Source organism: Scyliorhinus canicula, chromosome 3, assembly GCF_902713615.1.
Source record: "Scyliorhinus canicula chromosome 3, sScyCan1.1, whole genome shotgun sequence".
Lineage (NCBI taxonomy): Eukaryota > Metazoa > Chordata > Chondrichthyes > Carcharhiniformes > Scyliorhinidae > Scyliorhinus > Scyliorhinus canicula.
Genome location: NC_052148.1, coordinates 132,923,519 through 132,939,917, shown reverse-complemented (window position 1 = coordinate 132,939,917; position 16,399 = coordinate 132,923,519). Strand labels below are relative to the sequence as shown.

The following is a 16,399-nucleotide window of genomic DNA, read 5'->3' as shown; positions in this document are numbered from 1 at the left end:
TCCTGAACGGTCATTGACCTTGGCTATTTGGGTTTCCTGGGTGAAGGGAGTGGCGCTGATGAGTCTGTATCTGTATCTGATACCTGAGTACAAGTCCTGTGGAAATGGGCCATTAGAATGCAAATCGGCTGGGGGTTTCGATAGTGTCTGGTTATCTAGTGGCAAATACACATTTAAGCTCTGAGTTCGTCTGGATTCTGCATTGGCCATATTTCAATTGATTCTTTTCAAGTGGCCATACTTTCCTTTGTAAGTGGCCATACTTTCCTTTGTAAGTGGCCATACTTTCCTTTGTAAGTGGCCATACTTTCCTTTGTAAGTGGCCATACTTTCCTTTGTAAGTGGCCATACTTTCCTTTGTAAGTGGCCATACTTTCCTTTGTAAGTGGCCATACTTTCCTTTGTAAGTGGCCATACTTTCCTTTGTAAGTGGCCATACTTTCCTTTGTAAGTGGCCATACTTTCCTTTGTAAGTGGCCATACTTTCCTTTGTAAGTGGCCATACTTTCCTTTGTAAGTGGCCATACTTCCCTTTGTAAGTGGCCATACTTTCCTTTGTAAGTGGCCATACTTTCCTTTGTAAGTGGCCATAGTTTCCTTTGTAAGTGGCCATACTTTCCTTTGTAAGTGGCCATACTTTCCTTTGTAAGTGGCCATACTTTCCTTTGTAAGTGGCCATACTTTCCTTTGTAAGTGGCCATACTTTCCTTTGTAAGTGGCCATACTTTCCTTTGTAAGTGGCCATACTTTCCTTTGTAAGTGGCCATACTTCCCTTTGTAAGTGGCCATACTTTCCTTTGTAAGTGGCCATACTTTCCTTTGTAAGTGGCCATACTTTCCTTTGTAAGTGGCCATACTTTCCTTTGTAAGTGGCCATACTTTCCTTTGTAAGTGGCCATACTTTCCTTTGTAAGTGGCCATACTTCCCTTTGTAAGTGGCCATACTTTCCTTTGTAAGTGGCCATACTTTCCTTTGTAAGTGGCCATACTTCCCTATGTAAGTGGCCATGTTTCCCTTTGCAAATGTCCATCCCAGATGGCTACACCCCGTCCTTTTGATCCCAAACGCGAAGCGTGGTGGATCACACTATTGGTCCTTCATCCGTCTTTGGTGTGCCGGTTACCCTTGGTCAAGGACAAGATCTACACTACACTGTACTATGTTTTTGGAGCATTTACCTAAGTTTTTAGTACATCACACATTCATAAATTCTAAGGGGCCACTATAAAATGTAATCATACATTTAACTTATTTACACAAGGGAACCTCTAACTGTCATTACCTAAGCTACACTCCTGCTGCTGGCAAATATCAAACGGAACTTATAATACAGTACAAAAATTTTAAACAACAGTAGTTTCAGATTTCTCCTTAAGTCATTACACTCATAGAAAAATACAACCTTTATTTTTTCAGTAAAAAGATTTAAAAGGTTTGTAGGGTTTGGTGGATTCCAAGGAAAGGGGCTCGGAGTTTATATATCGGGGAGCGGGGGGCGCTTCTTCGCCATTTGCGGAGTCTAAGTGTCTGAACGACACTGCAGAGTATTGCTATTACCAAGAGGGCTTCTGCTGTGTAGGAAAGGGAATACCATTTTACAATGTTTTCGCACCATGTGGAGGTATCAGTGTTTACTTTGATGTGAGGTGTGGTGTCCAGGTCTCATATTATCTGGTCATGTCCGGAGCCAGTGTGGTGTGGGGTAGAAAGGCTGTCAACGCGGGCAACTGTAGGGATCCAACGATGATCATAATGGAGGTCATCAGTTCTGTCTTCATCTTCTTGTCTTTTTGTTCTTTGTATATTCCTGGGGGTGCAAGCATAATATCTGTTATTACCCTTGGTTAATATCTCGTTTTGTTTATCTTTCTCTTCTGAGCTTCAATTACCCATTAGAATCGTCACCATGTGTGACTCCCTCATTTTAAAAAAAATAACTATCTTGGAGATAAGACACCCGAAAAAAAAAAATATTCTGTTAAAGTGCAAGGAACCTCGCATCTTGTGGTCGATGCGTATAGCAGCAAATTTTGTTACAAGTAAGTGTGTTGAATATGTAAATAGCAGTTGGGGTAGTGACTAAAGAGTCGCTGAAAGTAAAGAATTGAGTGCAGAGATGTGACAAAAAGCAATCTTTAAACCACACGCAAAAAGAACAGATAAGGGGAAACAAAGACCTGCCAAGGACAGTAAGGAGTGTTAAGACCTTTTCCAAATTACTCGCAATGACGAGAACATGGGGTGCGTGTGAGCTGCAGCAGGGCAAGAATGGGTGGACTTCCTCGGGTAGGGCAGTGATCAGTGCCGTTGCTCTACTACCCGAGCTTGTCTGACCGAATACATAGGGGGTCCTCAGGATTAGTGCCGTTACTCCATTGCCTGGGTGACCTTACATGAGCAGAAAGAAGTTGTAACGTGTTCCTTTAACAGTCATTGGCCAGTAAATGGCTTCAAAAGAGTAATCATGACTGCATCAAGAAATTTTGTAACTGGTCGACATTAATTAAAACTATGTAGCAATAAGAAAGAAATAAAGAAAGCGGGCAGGTTCCATCAAAAAATAGGACACCGTGAATCTCAGTCCGTTCCTTTTTCTCATCAGCTGGACACCTCAGGGTTCAGTATCAAAAAATGTCGCAAAAGGGTTACCGTAACAAGAGTCAGACTCTGAGTCATCACCACCTCCCGGTTGCCAAACTCATGTCTGGCGTTTTCGTGCCGTGGCCGCGTGGGCCATTGTGGGATCTGAATCATCGTTCCTTATCAATCGATACGAGTTATCGCGGTGCCAATGGGGAATTCTTTGGTCATGAGGGGCGGTAGCTGCAAAGCCATATTTTTCTTGTTGGGCAGTGGCAGTGGCTCTGGTGTGGCAATGAAAGGGGGTATAGGGGTCCAAACATGTCGTGGTCATGGTTCCAGGGGCTGGAGCGACTGGAACCTGGGCGGTTGTGCCATTAGTCGTTGATTTCAAACAAGTCTGGAGTGCTGACGCTAGCATCTGAATCAAGTTCAAGGTTGAAGGTCGTTCCTGTGGGCGGGGGACAAGGTCGGGTCTGTGGGCGTGGAGGTGCTGTCCTGGCAGGCGGAGGGTTGGTCTAGGTTGTTGATGGGCAGGACGGAATTGTCTGCCATTGTTAGGGAGATGTGGTGTGAGTGGCTGCGTTGTGTTCCATAAACTTTATGCTGGTTAATATGGAACCAACCATTAGAGTACGTTATTTTGTATACAGAGGGGCTCACTTTATCCGAAGTGGAGTAGGGTCCTGCAAATTTAGGGGAGAGGAACAAACTTGTATAGGGGAACCATCACTTGCTGACCGACTGTATAGTCTACTGGGTGGACTGTTTTATCAAAGCAGGCCTTACTCTGCTTTTCCTAGCACCTAGTCGGACAGCTGCAGCGAGCTGGGCTGCTTTAATATTTTCTGTGACCTGTTGGACTGCTTTTTCGTGGGTGAGGGCAGTGACTGTGGGGCTGGCCAAATCAAGTCCTAATAAATATTCAGTTCCTTTCATGGGTCGGCCAGTCATAAGGGTGTGGGGGGTGAATACTGTGGAACTTGATACTGTGTTTCCAATAAACATAAGGGTAAATGGGAGAGCTGTGTCCCATGTGGTGTTGTGCTGTTGCACCATTCTCCTAATAGTAGCTTTCAGGGTCCGAGTCATATGTTCCACAATACCGTTGGATTGTGGGTGATTAGCAATATGGAACTTCTGTTTTATGCTGAAAATTGTCAGGACATTCTGCATAACTCTGCCTGTAAAATGAGAACCGTGGTCCGATTCAATACTGTGTGGGAGTCCGTATCGTGTAACTATCTGCTGCATTAAAATCTTGGTTGTTGTTTGTCCTGGAGGGAAATGCTTCCACCCATTTTGTGAAGGTGTTAATCACTACCAACACATACTAAAAACCATTTCTGCGGGGGGTGGGGAACCAATATAATGAAGCTGTAAATTCGGCAATGACCCTTTAACAGGTCTGGTGTGCCTTGACTGACCTTTCCTGGAGTACCTTTCTGGATTATTTTGTGCGCAAATTAAACAATTTTCAATATAATGGATGACGTCTGCTTTTAAATCGGGCCACCAGCACAAAGGTCTAAAGTGGGCAATGGCGGTTTCTATCCCCTGATGTCTGTGTCCATTGTGAAATTGGCAAATTATCTGATTCCTGTCCTGGGTGGGGACCACATAAATTCCATTCTTTAAAATTATTCCGTCCTGCACCGTCAATGTGTCCTTAAATTTGTCGTAGGGAGCTGGGAAGGTACCATCTAAAATTTGTCTGAGAGTGTCGTCTGCCTTTTGGGCCTGGGCTAAATCTTCGATATTTGTCTGTGAGACCTGGACTGCGTGTATCGGCTCACTCTCAGGGGGTTGCCAAAAGTGACCGTGTCGTTATCCTGCCTTTGCTAGGGTGTCTGCCTTTACGTTACCGGGTGGGGACGAACGATGATGGCTTCTGACTTTTATTATGCCATATGTGCTTCAATAATGGGGCTGAGGGTAGGGGTTTACCGTCAGCGGATATAAATCCTCTAGATTCCCACAGGGGCAGGAATTCCGTCAAACTGTCCGAATATATATCTGCTGGGGTCGGGAAAGAATCTGGGTGCTGCACTACATATGCAGTTGCTGCCAATTTGGCTGCTTGTGATCCTAAGTGGCCTGGCAATTTTGGCAATAACTCCTCTAATGCGCATCCCTGCGTATCTCCCACATAAATACCGCATCCTGTTATTCTTTTTCCATTATCAATGGTGGAGGAACCATCTACATAAATGATTAAAGAGTTATCCGTGATTGGGGGATTCTGTGCTTTACTACCTACACGTGGGTGTAGCGGTTTTGGAATAATGGGTCCTGTGTGGTGTTTGGCTGCAATGATCTGGCACTCATGTGGGGTTCCTTCATACTGTAAATTAGCCGCTAAAAATGTGTGTCTTTGTCCGTTTAACTGTGATGTCCCTTCCTTTAGGAGTAGAGTCCAGCGAGCTTCTCTGATCTGGCTAACTGAACAGTCCTTTAATCGACCATCTAACAGTAGCTGCGTTGGGGTGAGCTCGGTTAAAATCGTTACGGGGTTGAGGCCGGTGATATATGCGAAGTATTGAACTGCCCAAAAAGCTGTGAGCAAGTGCCGTTCGCAGGCTGAAAATCCTTGCTCCACTGGATCCAAAACTCATGAGGCATAGGCTACGGGTCCTAAACAATCATGTCTTTCTTGGAGTAGTACGGCCGATAAGGTTCGGTCGGTGGTCGCTACTTCTATGGCACATGGAGAGTGTGGGTCTGGTATCTGCAAAGTGGGGACTGTACCTAGGGCGCGTTTTAATGCATCAATGGCGTCCGTGTGCTGTGGAAGCCATTCCCATGTGACGTTCTTTTTAAGGAGCTCGGAAAGTGGGACTGCCTTTGTGGTAAAACCATCCATATGGTTCTTACAATACCCAACTAATTGTAAAAATTACCAGAGTGCAGTGATATTGTGGGGCAAGGGCAATTTAACTATTGATTCAATCTGTTTCTGTTCTATCTCTCTTTTTCTGTGTGTGATAATGGTGCCTAAGTACAGGATCTTTTCTTTTAGGATCTGGGCTTTTTTCGGGTTAACTTTACATCCACTTGAGTGTCGGAGACCTAGTAATTCAGAAAAAAGCTTGACGTGCTCTTCCCTTGTGTCAGTTTGTAGGAGCAAGTCGTCCACATATTGAATGAGGCATTCAGGTCGGGAAAATGTGGATTGTCCGTTTGCCAATTGTCGGTGAAAAATGGAGGGGGAGTTGTGGAAATCTTGCGGAAGGCATGTCTATGTATATTACTGTCCTTGGAACGTGAAGGCGAATTTGTATTGGCAATTCTTATCTAAATGAATGGACCAAAAGCCATTGCTAATGTCCAGTAACGTAAAATACTTTGACAGTAGTCCCTGCTTTAGCATTGTTTCGGGTCTCGTGGCAACAGTGGGGGCTGCTAATGGAGTTACTTTATTGAGTTCTCTGTAATCTATGGTTAGTCTCCATGAACCATCTGTTTTTCTTACGAGCCAAATTGGGGCATTGTTTGTTGAGGCTACGGGCCGAATTACGGTCTAGCAAACTTTGAATTACTTTTGCAATTTCTCCCTTGGTTTGCTGTGGGAAGCCGTATAGCTTCTGCGGCTTGGGATCGGGACCTGTAATGGTGACTGTTCCTTGAATTTTTTCGCAATCGTGCATGTGCAGGGTGAAGGATGTTTTATGACTTCTTAGGACCTCTCTAATTGTCTTATCTGTGGTAATCGCTTGTGGGTCAAACCAATAATCTCCCACTAAGCATATTCTGTGTTCGTAGTCTCCTGCTGTGAGTGGGGCGGGGGCTCTAGCTGTTCTGGCCATTTTCCAAACACACTTATTCACGGGGTCAAAGGAAAGGTTATGTGAGCTCATGAAGTCGATTCCTAAAATGTGCTCTGCTGTTTGGGGCAAATCCACTAAAACAATGGGGTGCTTGGTATTTATGTTTCCGAGTTGAATATCTAAGGGAGCCGTAATGTATCCCTGCTGTACATATCCTGTAAATCCACTAAGAGTGATGGTGTCTGTGGTGGGCCATTTGTCGTGCTGAAACATTGTGGAGGAGTTCAAAGTGGTGCGGGACCCTCCTGTGACCCAAAGGAACTCTACTGGGTGTCCCCGGACTGTGCCTGTGACTACTGGTCTGCCTGATTTGTCCCAAAGTGTGTCACAGACCCAAGTTGGGGAGTCCGAACACCGCCAATCTGTGCTATTGGTCGAATTATCTGGACGGGCGCTAACACTGTGTATAGGCCTGGCAGTGTTCCTAGGTAGGGCTTCGCTTGCTGGTTCTGTTGCTGGTTCGGGGGGGGCGTTGCATTCGCCGCCGTAATGTCCCTGCTGTCCACAATTATAGCATCCTCGTGGTGCCTGTGCTCTGGGGTGCTGTCCTTTATTTCTACCCTCATTTTCCCATGCGGGGTGCTGATGTGTCCTTACTGGGTTCATATTGACTTCTCCTGATCTGCCTTTCTATGTAAGGATTGTTCCCAAGCTCTGGAGAGTCTCTCTAAAACCCACACTTCATTATGTGTGGCGTCTGCGGGGTCATAATTCACACAGGCTTTTTGACCTGCTTCTGTGACGTGGGAGTCTAAAGTGCGGGCCCATTTGGTTGTGTTGTCTTTATCTAAGTGTGCGCGGACTAAATCACCAAAGACTGCTTTGAAGTGTATCCAAAGGCGTCCTCAATATGCAATCGGACACTCTCCCTTCTTTTGTCTACAACGGTTTAGATCTTCTATGGGATCTCCTCTGTTGCATCTAAAATAGCTGCCTTCATCTCTCGGAGGCTTCCTCCTCCTACATTCTGTGGGTCTGGTAATGCTGAGCTAACGGACGGGTCAAGGCTCATGACTATAAGCTTCACTTCCTTCGGTTCGTCCAGGCCGTACATAACTGTCTGTTGTCTTACTCGCTCAGAAAAATTATGCGGGTCCGCTGTGCGTTGGAATGGTTCTATTTTGTCACACGAATCTCTCAATTGTGTGATGGTTAGTGGGGTGATGTACACAAAATCGGGTTCATCGTCAGTCGGTAACTTGCGCTGCGTAGTAACTGGATTCATGGGGTTGTGTGCTGCCTGTGCAGTCGGTGGTGTGGGTGCTTTCCTTTTCGGGGAATGGGGGAAGCTCTATTCTGATTCTCTGTGTCTTCCACATATCTTTGGGCAGTTTCATTTGAGTTCCTGCCAGTTGGGGCCATTTTCCTGATCTAAATTCAGTCCAAAGGTGTCTCTGAATCCGTTGTGCACTGAGAGCAGTGACTGTAACCTGGCTATTTGTTGCCTACATTTGGCGTGATCTACTGAACTCTGCCTTTGTTCCGTTGTGGAACTATGGAGTACTTGTAAAGCTGCCTTCAAATCTGTGCATTGTTTCTTTAACTGTTCTACCTGTTGTTCCGTCACTTCTCTGACTAAGACTGCGCGTTGTGTATCTTGGTAGGCCATATCGTATTGTGTCTGAAAGCTGCTTAGGTGAACGATACAAGATTGGTGTGTGCCCATTTGACATCAGCCATCTCCTTGTCTTTAGCTGCTAGCTGCTCTCAGAGTTGCTCATTAACTTTCTCAAATTCACTAAAATTTCCCTCACTTTTCTCCTCTTTCTCTACAAGCTGCCAGCAGAGCGTCCTCACGACCTCCTCTGTGCCTCGCAATTGTGCCAGACAGGACACGATTGCCATTGGCTTACATACATAGAATTTACATACATAGAATTTACAGTGCAGAAGGAGGTCATTCGGCCCAACAAGTCTGCACCGGCTCTTGGAAAGAGCACCCTACCCAAGGTCAACACCTCCACCCTATCCCCATAACCCAGTAACCCCACCTAACACTAAGGGCCATTTTGGACACTAAGGGCAATTTATCATGGCCAATCCACCTAACCTGCACATCTTTGGACTGTGGGAGGAAACCGGAGCACCCGGAGGAAACCCACGCACACACAGGGAGGATGTGCAGACTCCGCACAGACAGTGACCCAAGCCGGAATCGAACCTGGGACCCTGGAGCTGTGAAGCAATTATGCTATCCACAATGCTACCGTGCTGCCCTTACGAACATGACCTGCATTCTATTTATGTACCTCGGCTAGGTTGTCCCACCAGGTTTGTCCTATACTATCTGGACCTGACTCTTCATTCGAACAAAACTCGGACCAGAGGGACCATCCTTTCCCCTTCATGTACTTTCTCAATTCCTCTTCCCATATGGGGCACTGCTCTGCTCCACTGGTCGCTGCGACCTTGGGTTCCTGCGGATTCATTAGGCGTTCCATTGCCTTTGCTGCCATTGCTACTAGTATCTCTTTTCCTACTGTAATCTGTGTTTCTCTACCGTAAATTTGGGACGGGGGAATAGGGCGGCGATTGAAACAGCGGGTATGGCCTAAGCTATTTTCCGTTTCACAATACTCCCGATAGTTTTACGCAACAAAATCTAATGAGTTTACCTTATGCCTCTGTTAGTACACATGCAATTTAATACACACTTCCAAATCTTGGAGATTTGATCGATACGGGCCTTACACTTGTGGTTTCTTTCACTTTCCCAATTGGATTTCTAATTCAATGTTTTGTGGGTTCCCTCAGAGTGACAAAATCACTTCTACGTCGAATCCCGTCAGATATCGCCAATAATGTTGCCAATCGGCACCGGAAACGCCAATAATGTTGCTCTTTTTAATGAGTGGAAAACTATCCCACCAGCGTCACCAATACTGTTGCCAAGTTTGGGGTATCTTCTTTATTCAGATATTAATCTGACAGTTTTAATGAGGATATTGCTTTCAGAGTCGCCAGGTATCAGATGATACCACCACAAGGTTTAACCAGATATTGATCAAAGACCCAACAACCAGTTAGTTGAAGTTCAATAATAGTTTATTTACACACAAGAATTATTTTGACAGACAACATAAAACACTACGAGCTAAAATACACCTAACACTACAACAACCTGTACTTAACTTCAGGCACCCGACTTTATGCAGAGGAACAAGGCCTTTGTTTGGATCTGGCGTGGCTGTGTCTGAAGAAGTGACTTTGTTTCTGCTGGGCTCATCCGGCTGGTAGCGATCGTTGATCTTGAACTTGCTTCTGGTCGTGGTGCTGCAATTGGTATCAGGCGTAGGCCGTGCCAAGAGAGTGCCGGTGCACCGGGGCCAAAAGAGTGCCGGTGCCAAAAGAGACTGAACACATGGCAGTGTCTCTTTTTATCCTTCGGGAGTTTTGCGCTCTTTTGGGCAGTCCTTAGCTTTGGACCCAATAATTCGGCAGGCTTTGATTACTGCCTTCGATTTTAGCCAATAAAGGGACGGGTGCCTTGATGGCTGGGTGTGTCCTGAGCGGTCATTGACCTTGGCTGTTTGGGCTTCCTAGGTGAAGGGAGTGGCGCCGATGAGGCTGTATCTGTATCTGATACCCGAGTACAAGTCTTTTGTCCTGGGGAAACGGGCCATTACAATGCAAATCGGCTGGGGGTTTCAATAGTGTCTGGTTATATAGTGGCAAATATACACTTAAGCTCTGACTTCGTCTGGATCCTGCATTGGCCAAATTTCAATTGATTCTTTTCAAGAAAGCACATTGAGGAGAGGTGTCTAAGTTGGGGAAAAAAGCGTCCGTGAAAAAAGTCGTTAATGGAAGCCGGGAGTGGAAAGGTCAGCGCGGGGACTGCAAGGAAAGCGGAGGCTGGAGCACCAGGTGGGGCCGCATTGCTCACGGCAGAAGAAATGACCAAGGTGATGGCTGTGGAACTTGAAAAACAGTTCACAAAGCACATGGAAGCGATGAAGAAAGAGATGGGGGCGGTATTGAAAGTGCTGGTGGAGGAGGCGATTGCCCCGGTGAGGGCGGCAGTATCGAGCGCAGCGGCGGAGGTGCGGGAGCAAGGTGAGATGCTGAAGGAAGTGGAAGAGGCATTATCGCAACACAGTGATCAACTCACCTCAATGGGAAAGGAGCTGTGGAGGGTGATAGAGACCAGCAAGGGTCAGCAAGCCAAAATGGAAGACCTGGAAAACAGATCCAGGCGGCAGAATCGGAGGATTGTGGGTCTGCCTAAAGGGGTGGAAGGCCCGAGGCCGACGGAGTATTTTGCCACGATGTTGGCAGAGCTATTGGGGGAGGGGGACGAATCCCTCTCGATACGAACTGGATTGGGCTCATAGGTGGTGGAGGCCTATACCAAAGGCGAGTGAGCTGCCAAGAGTAGTAAGTGTTTGTTTCCGTAGGTACAACGTGAAGGAGAAGGTCCTGTGCTGGGCAAAGCAGAAACGGGGGGTGCAGTGGGCTGCAGCTGGTATACGTATATACCAGGACTTTACGGTGGAGCTGGCGAGGAGGCGGGCGGCTTTAGCCGGGTGAAGAAGGCACTGTACATCAGCAAGGTGCAGTGCGGCATAGTATATCCAGCTAAGTTGAGGGTGACCTACAAATCCAAGGACTTTTGTTTTGGGACGGCAGAAGCGGTGGAGGGATTTGCGAAGGCAGAAGGACAGTGGCAGAATTGAGTCTGAGAACGGGTCTTGTACCAATGTCGCCTCATGTAACTTTATTTTCTCACTGCGTGTTGGTATATGTACCAATATATATATGTACCAATGAGTTGACGGCTGTATATTTGGACAAGGGAGGAGTTTGGACTTTCATTTGCAATGATGGTTCTTTGGGGCTTGGGTGTGTATGCTGGGGTTGTGTGCTAAAGGGGATTTCTTGGTTTTTCCTGGGACCAGGCAAGGGGAAGGAGATCCGGGCGGAGGCCTCCATGCTGGCCGGTTTAAGTCGGCCAGTGAACAGGAGTGAGGTGGGGGTAGGGGCCGCAGCCATCGGAGCCTGGTAGAACAGGCTTCGGTGTGTCTAGCCGGGGTGAAAAGTTGGGGGAAGGAACCGAGGTTGGGGGGAGGAGTTTACAAGAGGAAGTGGAGGGGAGCAATTTGTGTGTGGTGGTGGGGTGTCATGGGTGTCATTCACGGTACTCTTTCGGGGGTTGGATGGCGTTGAATATTAGGGGGGGTGGACTATATATGTCAATGGTGACCATAGGCGATTCCTGATTTCTTTTTCTTTTTCTTTTCTTCTTCTCCTTCGGAGGTTTTGTTTTATTCAAGGCTGTTATTGTTATTGTTATGTTATGTTATTGTTATGCGGGCCATTGCTTGGGGGGTGGTGGGAGGATGGGATCGTTGTTGTTAATAAGGGGATTGACATTGTATTCATTATCGTTTACTGTTTGTTGGTGGGATGTAAATTGTGAAGAAAATGTGAAAATGGAGACTAAAAATATATTTTTTTAAAAAGCACTTTAGCTGCTGCGATGTTAAGCCTTGTAGAGGCGGTGGATATGGCCTTTTATATATCTCAGATATTGACAGAGATTTTGGGATTTTGGGTAATATACCTATTGAATGTCACATTGACAATAAATCTCTGTGGGAAAATGTGCTCTCTACAAAACGTGTCAATGAGAAAAGGTTAAGGATAGACATCGCAAGTTTGAAGCAGATGTTGGACAGAGGGGAAATAGCAAACATTAAATGGCTTGACAGTAGCTATCAATTGTCAGACTGTTTCACAAAAAGAGGGTCTAGCTCACAGAAACTTTTGGATATTGTTAATGAAGGGTGTCTATTTCTGTGACTGTTTTTTCTTCCAAAAATTAAAAAAAAAGAAGGGGGGAAATTGAAATGAAAATGAAAATAGCTTATTGTCACAAGTAGGCTTCAATGAAGTTACTGTGAAAATCCCCTAGTCGCCACATTCCGGCGCCTGTCCGGGGAGGCTGGTACGGGAATCGAACTGTGCTGCTGGCCTGCTTGGTCTGCTTTAAAAGCCAGCGATTTAGCTGAGTGAGCTAAACCAGCCCCGTGTGTTTTTGAGTTTCTTGTAATTTTGTTTTCACCTAATTATTTTTTTTCTCCAAGGAAGGGGAGACTGTTAAGTAATGAGACTGTTAAGTAATGGGTTGGGAGACATTCCAATTAGTTGTCTCATTTATGCTAAGTATCCAATAATTGATACTGATTATGTAAAGGGGCTTCAGGTGGCATTTGGGTCAGGTGATGTGATGTTAGAGTTTTGTGCAGAGTCTGTTGATGTACATTAACGGTGTCTGTGGAAAAGGGGGAACCTTTTACTCTTTATACAGCAGCAGCTAAACATAACAGTCCCACCCATTGTGGGCAGGATTCACATCTCAACATCTTGCGAGATTGCATTGAATCTCGTGAAGCGTTGCAAGCCGGGTAGATCCCGGGAGCGGGGTCTCCTGGATTTCAATGGGCATGCTGGGTTGCAGCATGACAGTTGGATCGCGGCCTTTGTTTTTGTCCCATTAAATTGCGCCAAAGTCATAGCTATTGTAGTCTAGCAAAGACCCGTGAGACATTTACAGTCAAATTAGTATATTTATTGCAACGATACTGTTTTAAATATAGGATGTCTTGTTAGTTTTCACCTAAGACTTAAAAAAAATTCAAACATTTCACTCTACGAAAAATTACATAAAGCTTTCCATGTTTAAAAGGAGATGTAGGGTGGCATGGTGGCACAGTGGTTGGCACTGCTGCCTCATGGCGCTGAGGACCCCGGTTCAATCCCGGCTCCGGGTCACTGTGGAGTTTGCACATTCTCCCCGTGCCTGCGTTGGTTTCACCCTTGCTACCCAAAGATGTGCAGAGTAGGTGAATTGGCCACGCTAAATTTCCCCTTAATTGGTAAAAAATGAATTGGGTAGTCTAAATTTATAAGAAAAAGTAAAAACAGATTTAGAAATGTAACACAAATTTTGTAAAGAACCTGGCCATGTGACTTGTTTCTAATCATAAAATAAGAAAGCCTAATTGGGAACTTTTTTCCTGAGTTGAAACAGGAGCTTTACAACTGATGGGCTCAGTATTATTTGAAGAATAAACTTTCTACCTCCATTATCTCATCCACCCCTCTCAAGCCATCACCTCCCTCCTATACTATCTCTAACCCATGCCATTCTACCCTTCCCATGCCTTTCATCCCCATTCCTTTCTTGCCGTTCCATTAATACCATCCCATCCTCTCAGAAACAATCTTTCCAGCTGTGGTAACTGTCATTGAGCTCCCCTTTCCTTCAGTTATGTATTTTCTCCACAAACCCCTGATCCCACTAACTGTTGGCAGCTGTTTGCGTGCGCCATGTGCTCTAGTCCTCCGGGCGTCCCATGTGTCTCTGTGCGCGGAAACCACCACCATCAAAACAAACCCATCAACAGATGTGCCCCTTAAACTGGCCAATCAAAACAATGTGGACAGACAAACTTAAGTATTGTTATTATTATTGATTCGGCACTGATACTGCCTGAGATTATTTTTACTGCTGTGTTCCAATTGTATTTAAATGTAGAATCAGGTCTCTCACATCTGGTTATCACTAGTATCGCACTTTATAAACTATTGATTGGTTAAAGCTACTTATTATCATCCTATTGTGACGACAGCCTTGAAGATGTGACTAGTTTACTGGAGAAGGATGGCTTTACGAAAGTGAAATGTCCTCGTGAGCTTGAGGGTTTGTCTTTCTGTGAGGATCGACACTGCCAGGATGTGCTACTTTTTCCAACTCATCTAACAGCTAGGCTTTATGAAATGGAACTTGTCACCAGTCACAAGATGGTAATCCAGGTAAGCGGAAAAATTGATGGGACACGAGAATAGAAATATACAATTCAATTTGTCCTTGGAAAAAGAGACAATAAAAGTTTTTCTTGTCTTGTTTATCCACATCAAAAAGTGATGTTAATTTCCAGTTTGTGCTCACTCCCTCTAGGATAAAGGTCGAAGCCTCGCACCACACTCGGTGAAAGTTTTAATGAACATGGATGATGATATTGTTATTACGAATGCAGGTTCACGGTTGACTGTTGCCCATATGTCAGCTTTAATAAATCAGAGCACGTCCAAAGTTTTTGTCTGTGGGGTGAAAGCAGAAACGCAACAACTTGAACTGAAGAGCCTATTTGAAAAAATGGGCTGTAGAAGTATGTGATTAAATGCTTAACTTTTCATTATCCATACATTAGATCATAGATTAAACAGATTAGATGTATATTAAACAAATCATTATAAAATACCAAAACATATGTTTTAGTGGTTGCCATCTTCCAAAAGGCCAATGCAGCTGTGTTTGCATGAATGAACAGCAAAAGAGAATTATTAAATTCAATTGTTTGTCTGGTTGTATGAACCCTGAGTTTCACTAACCCTTTCAACTGAATGAGGTTTGCTTGTGGCTGAAGTACAAGCTTCATTTAAAAAGGAGTATTTTTCTTTGAAGCTTGGGCCCGGCTGTGTACCTCTGGCTGTTATATTGCTCAGTTAATAATGTAGGATAATTTGAGAAACAGTAAAACAACAATAGTATTTCTAATTTCAGGAAATATACAAAAGATAAATATATATAATGGGAAGCATAACTTCATTTTTAGTTTTGTTTCTGGTCATGCTTATTTAATGTTGGATTTTATATATTTTTCCAAGACAGAAGTACTCAGAAAATGTAAAAATAAATTTGCAACATAACTGAAATAGTTCAGATTATAATTAAGAGGAAATGAGTGAGTGAGTAGTGGGTGAGTTGGACTCTGGCCATTGACCCCTGCAACCCGGGTTCAAATGCCAGTCTATCTGATGGCATGAAACTCTCCACTAGCTATAAAACTCTGACATTAAATAATTGGAGAGTGTCAATCCAGTCCTTAGTAGATACGGGACCACAATACAAATTTCACTAATTTGGGATCTTACCCAGTGACCATAAACTGGCTGGCTTGGGTTGGAAAAAGTATCACACTGCTTTAATTGGATCGCTGCTAAGGCATGCTGGAGTAATATAAAGAGAGCTCAGTTATGCAATTCGTTGAGCTATGGCCTGACAGTCATGGGTGACTATAATAGGAAGAGTTCCATTCCCCAGCATTAACAATTCTTACCTTAACAAGCATTAACATTTAAAAATGGTTTCAAGGTTAAGTAATAAAACTAATTGCTGCTTGTTGCAAAGTGAAAATGTAATTTATCCGGTATGTCTTATCTAATTGCTTTGCAGACATAAAGCTGATACCTCAGAAATTCACTGATGTTGAGCCTATAGATCCACGATTACAGAAGGTTAAAGTTATTCTACTTGTGCCTCAGTGTTCAGCATCAGGAGTCAGCAATCCAGTGGATTTTATCTTAAATGAACGTGGAGGTAAATTTAACCTATAGGTTTTCTAAGTTGCTGTCACTGGTAAGATATCAAGCATTGGAGGGCCAACATTCTGTCAAAAGACTGGAAGGAAGCAGTGAGAGTCTCCACACTTTACTGAGTTGCAAATTTCAATCATGCCAAATAGGCAGAGTGGCATGAAGGCTAGATTGACATAAAAGATGCTAGAAGCCAAAACACTTCTGTTTGTGGGAGTTTGCTGTGTGCAAAATTGGCTGCTACATTTCGTCATTCCAACAATGACTCGATTTCAAAAAGAAAGATACTTCATGGCTGTAAAGTGCTTTGAGACATCCAGTGAAATATATAAATGCAAGTCTGTCTTTCTTTCTATTATGAGGTCAGGCAATCAGGGGGACATTTATAATTACTCATTTACACATAACTTCTTTATCAAACTTATTTGCAATCTTTTTACAGTACTTTCTAAATCGTTTTTTCTAGACACAACTCTGCTGCAGGAACTTTCTCAGGGGAAAGTCTCAGACGAGAAACTCAGATCACTGGCCCAGAAACAAGCAGAGGAACTGATGCATGCCATTAAATGTAAGTTTTTAAAAATGCAGAAAGTGAAATAAGAGTTAATAC

At 44.4% G+C, this 16,399-nt stretch overlaps 1 protein-coding gene across 9 annotated transcripts in view; it reads left to right on the top strand.

The window, feature by feature from the left end:
- LOC119962964 (putative methyltransferase NSUN7) overlaps window positions 1-16,399 on the top strand; it is a 225,941-nt gene that overhangs the window by 122,471 nt on the left and 87,071 nt on the right. For all 9 annotated transcript variants that reach the window (XM_038791341.1, XM_038791340.1, XM_038791337.1 and 6 more), the window contains 4 exons: window positions 14,043-14,226; window positions 14,372-14,582; window positions 15,650-15,793; window positions 16,256-16,357. In XM_038791341.1, coding sequence (XP_038647269.1) covers window positions 14,043-14,226; window positions 14,372-14,582; window positions 15,650-15,793; window positions 16,256-16,357 — 641 coding nt within the window. The remainder of the gene's footprint in view (window positions 1-14,042; window positions 14,227-14,371; window positions 14,583-15,649; window positions 15,794-16,255; window positions 16,358-16,399) is intronic.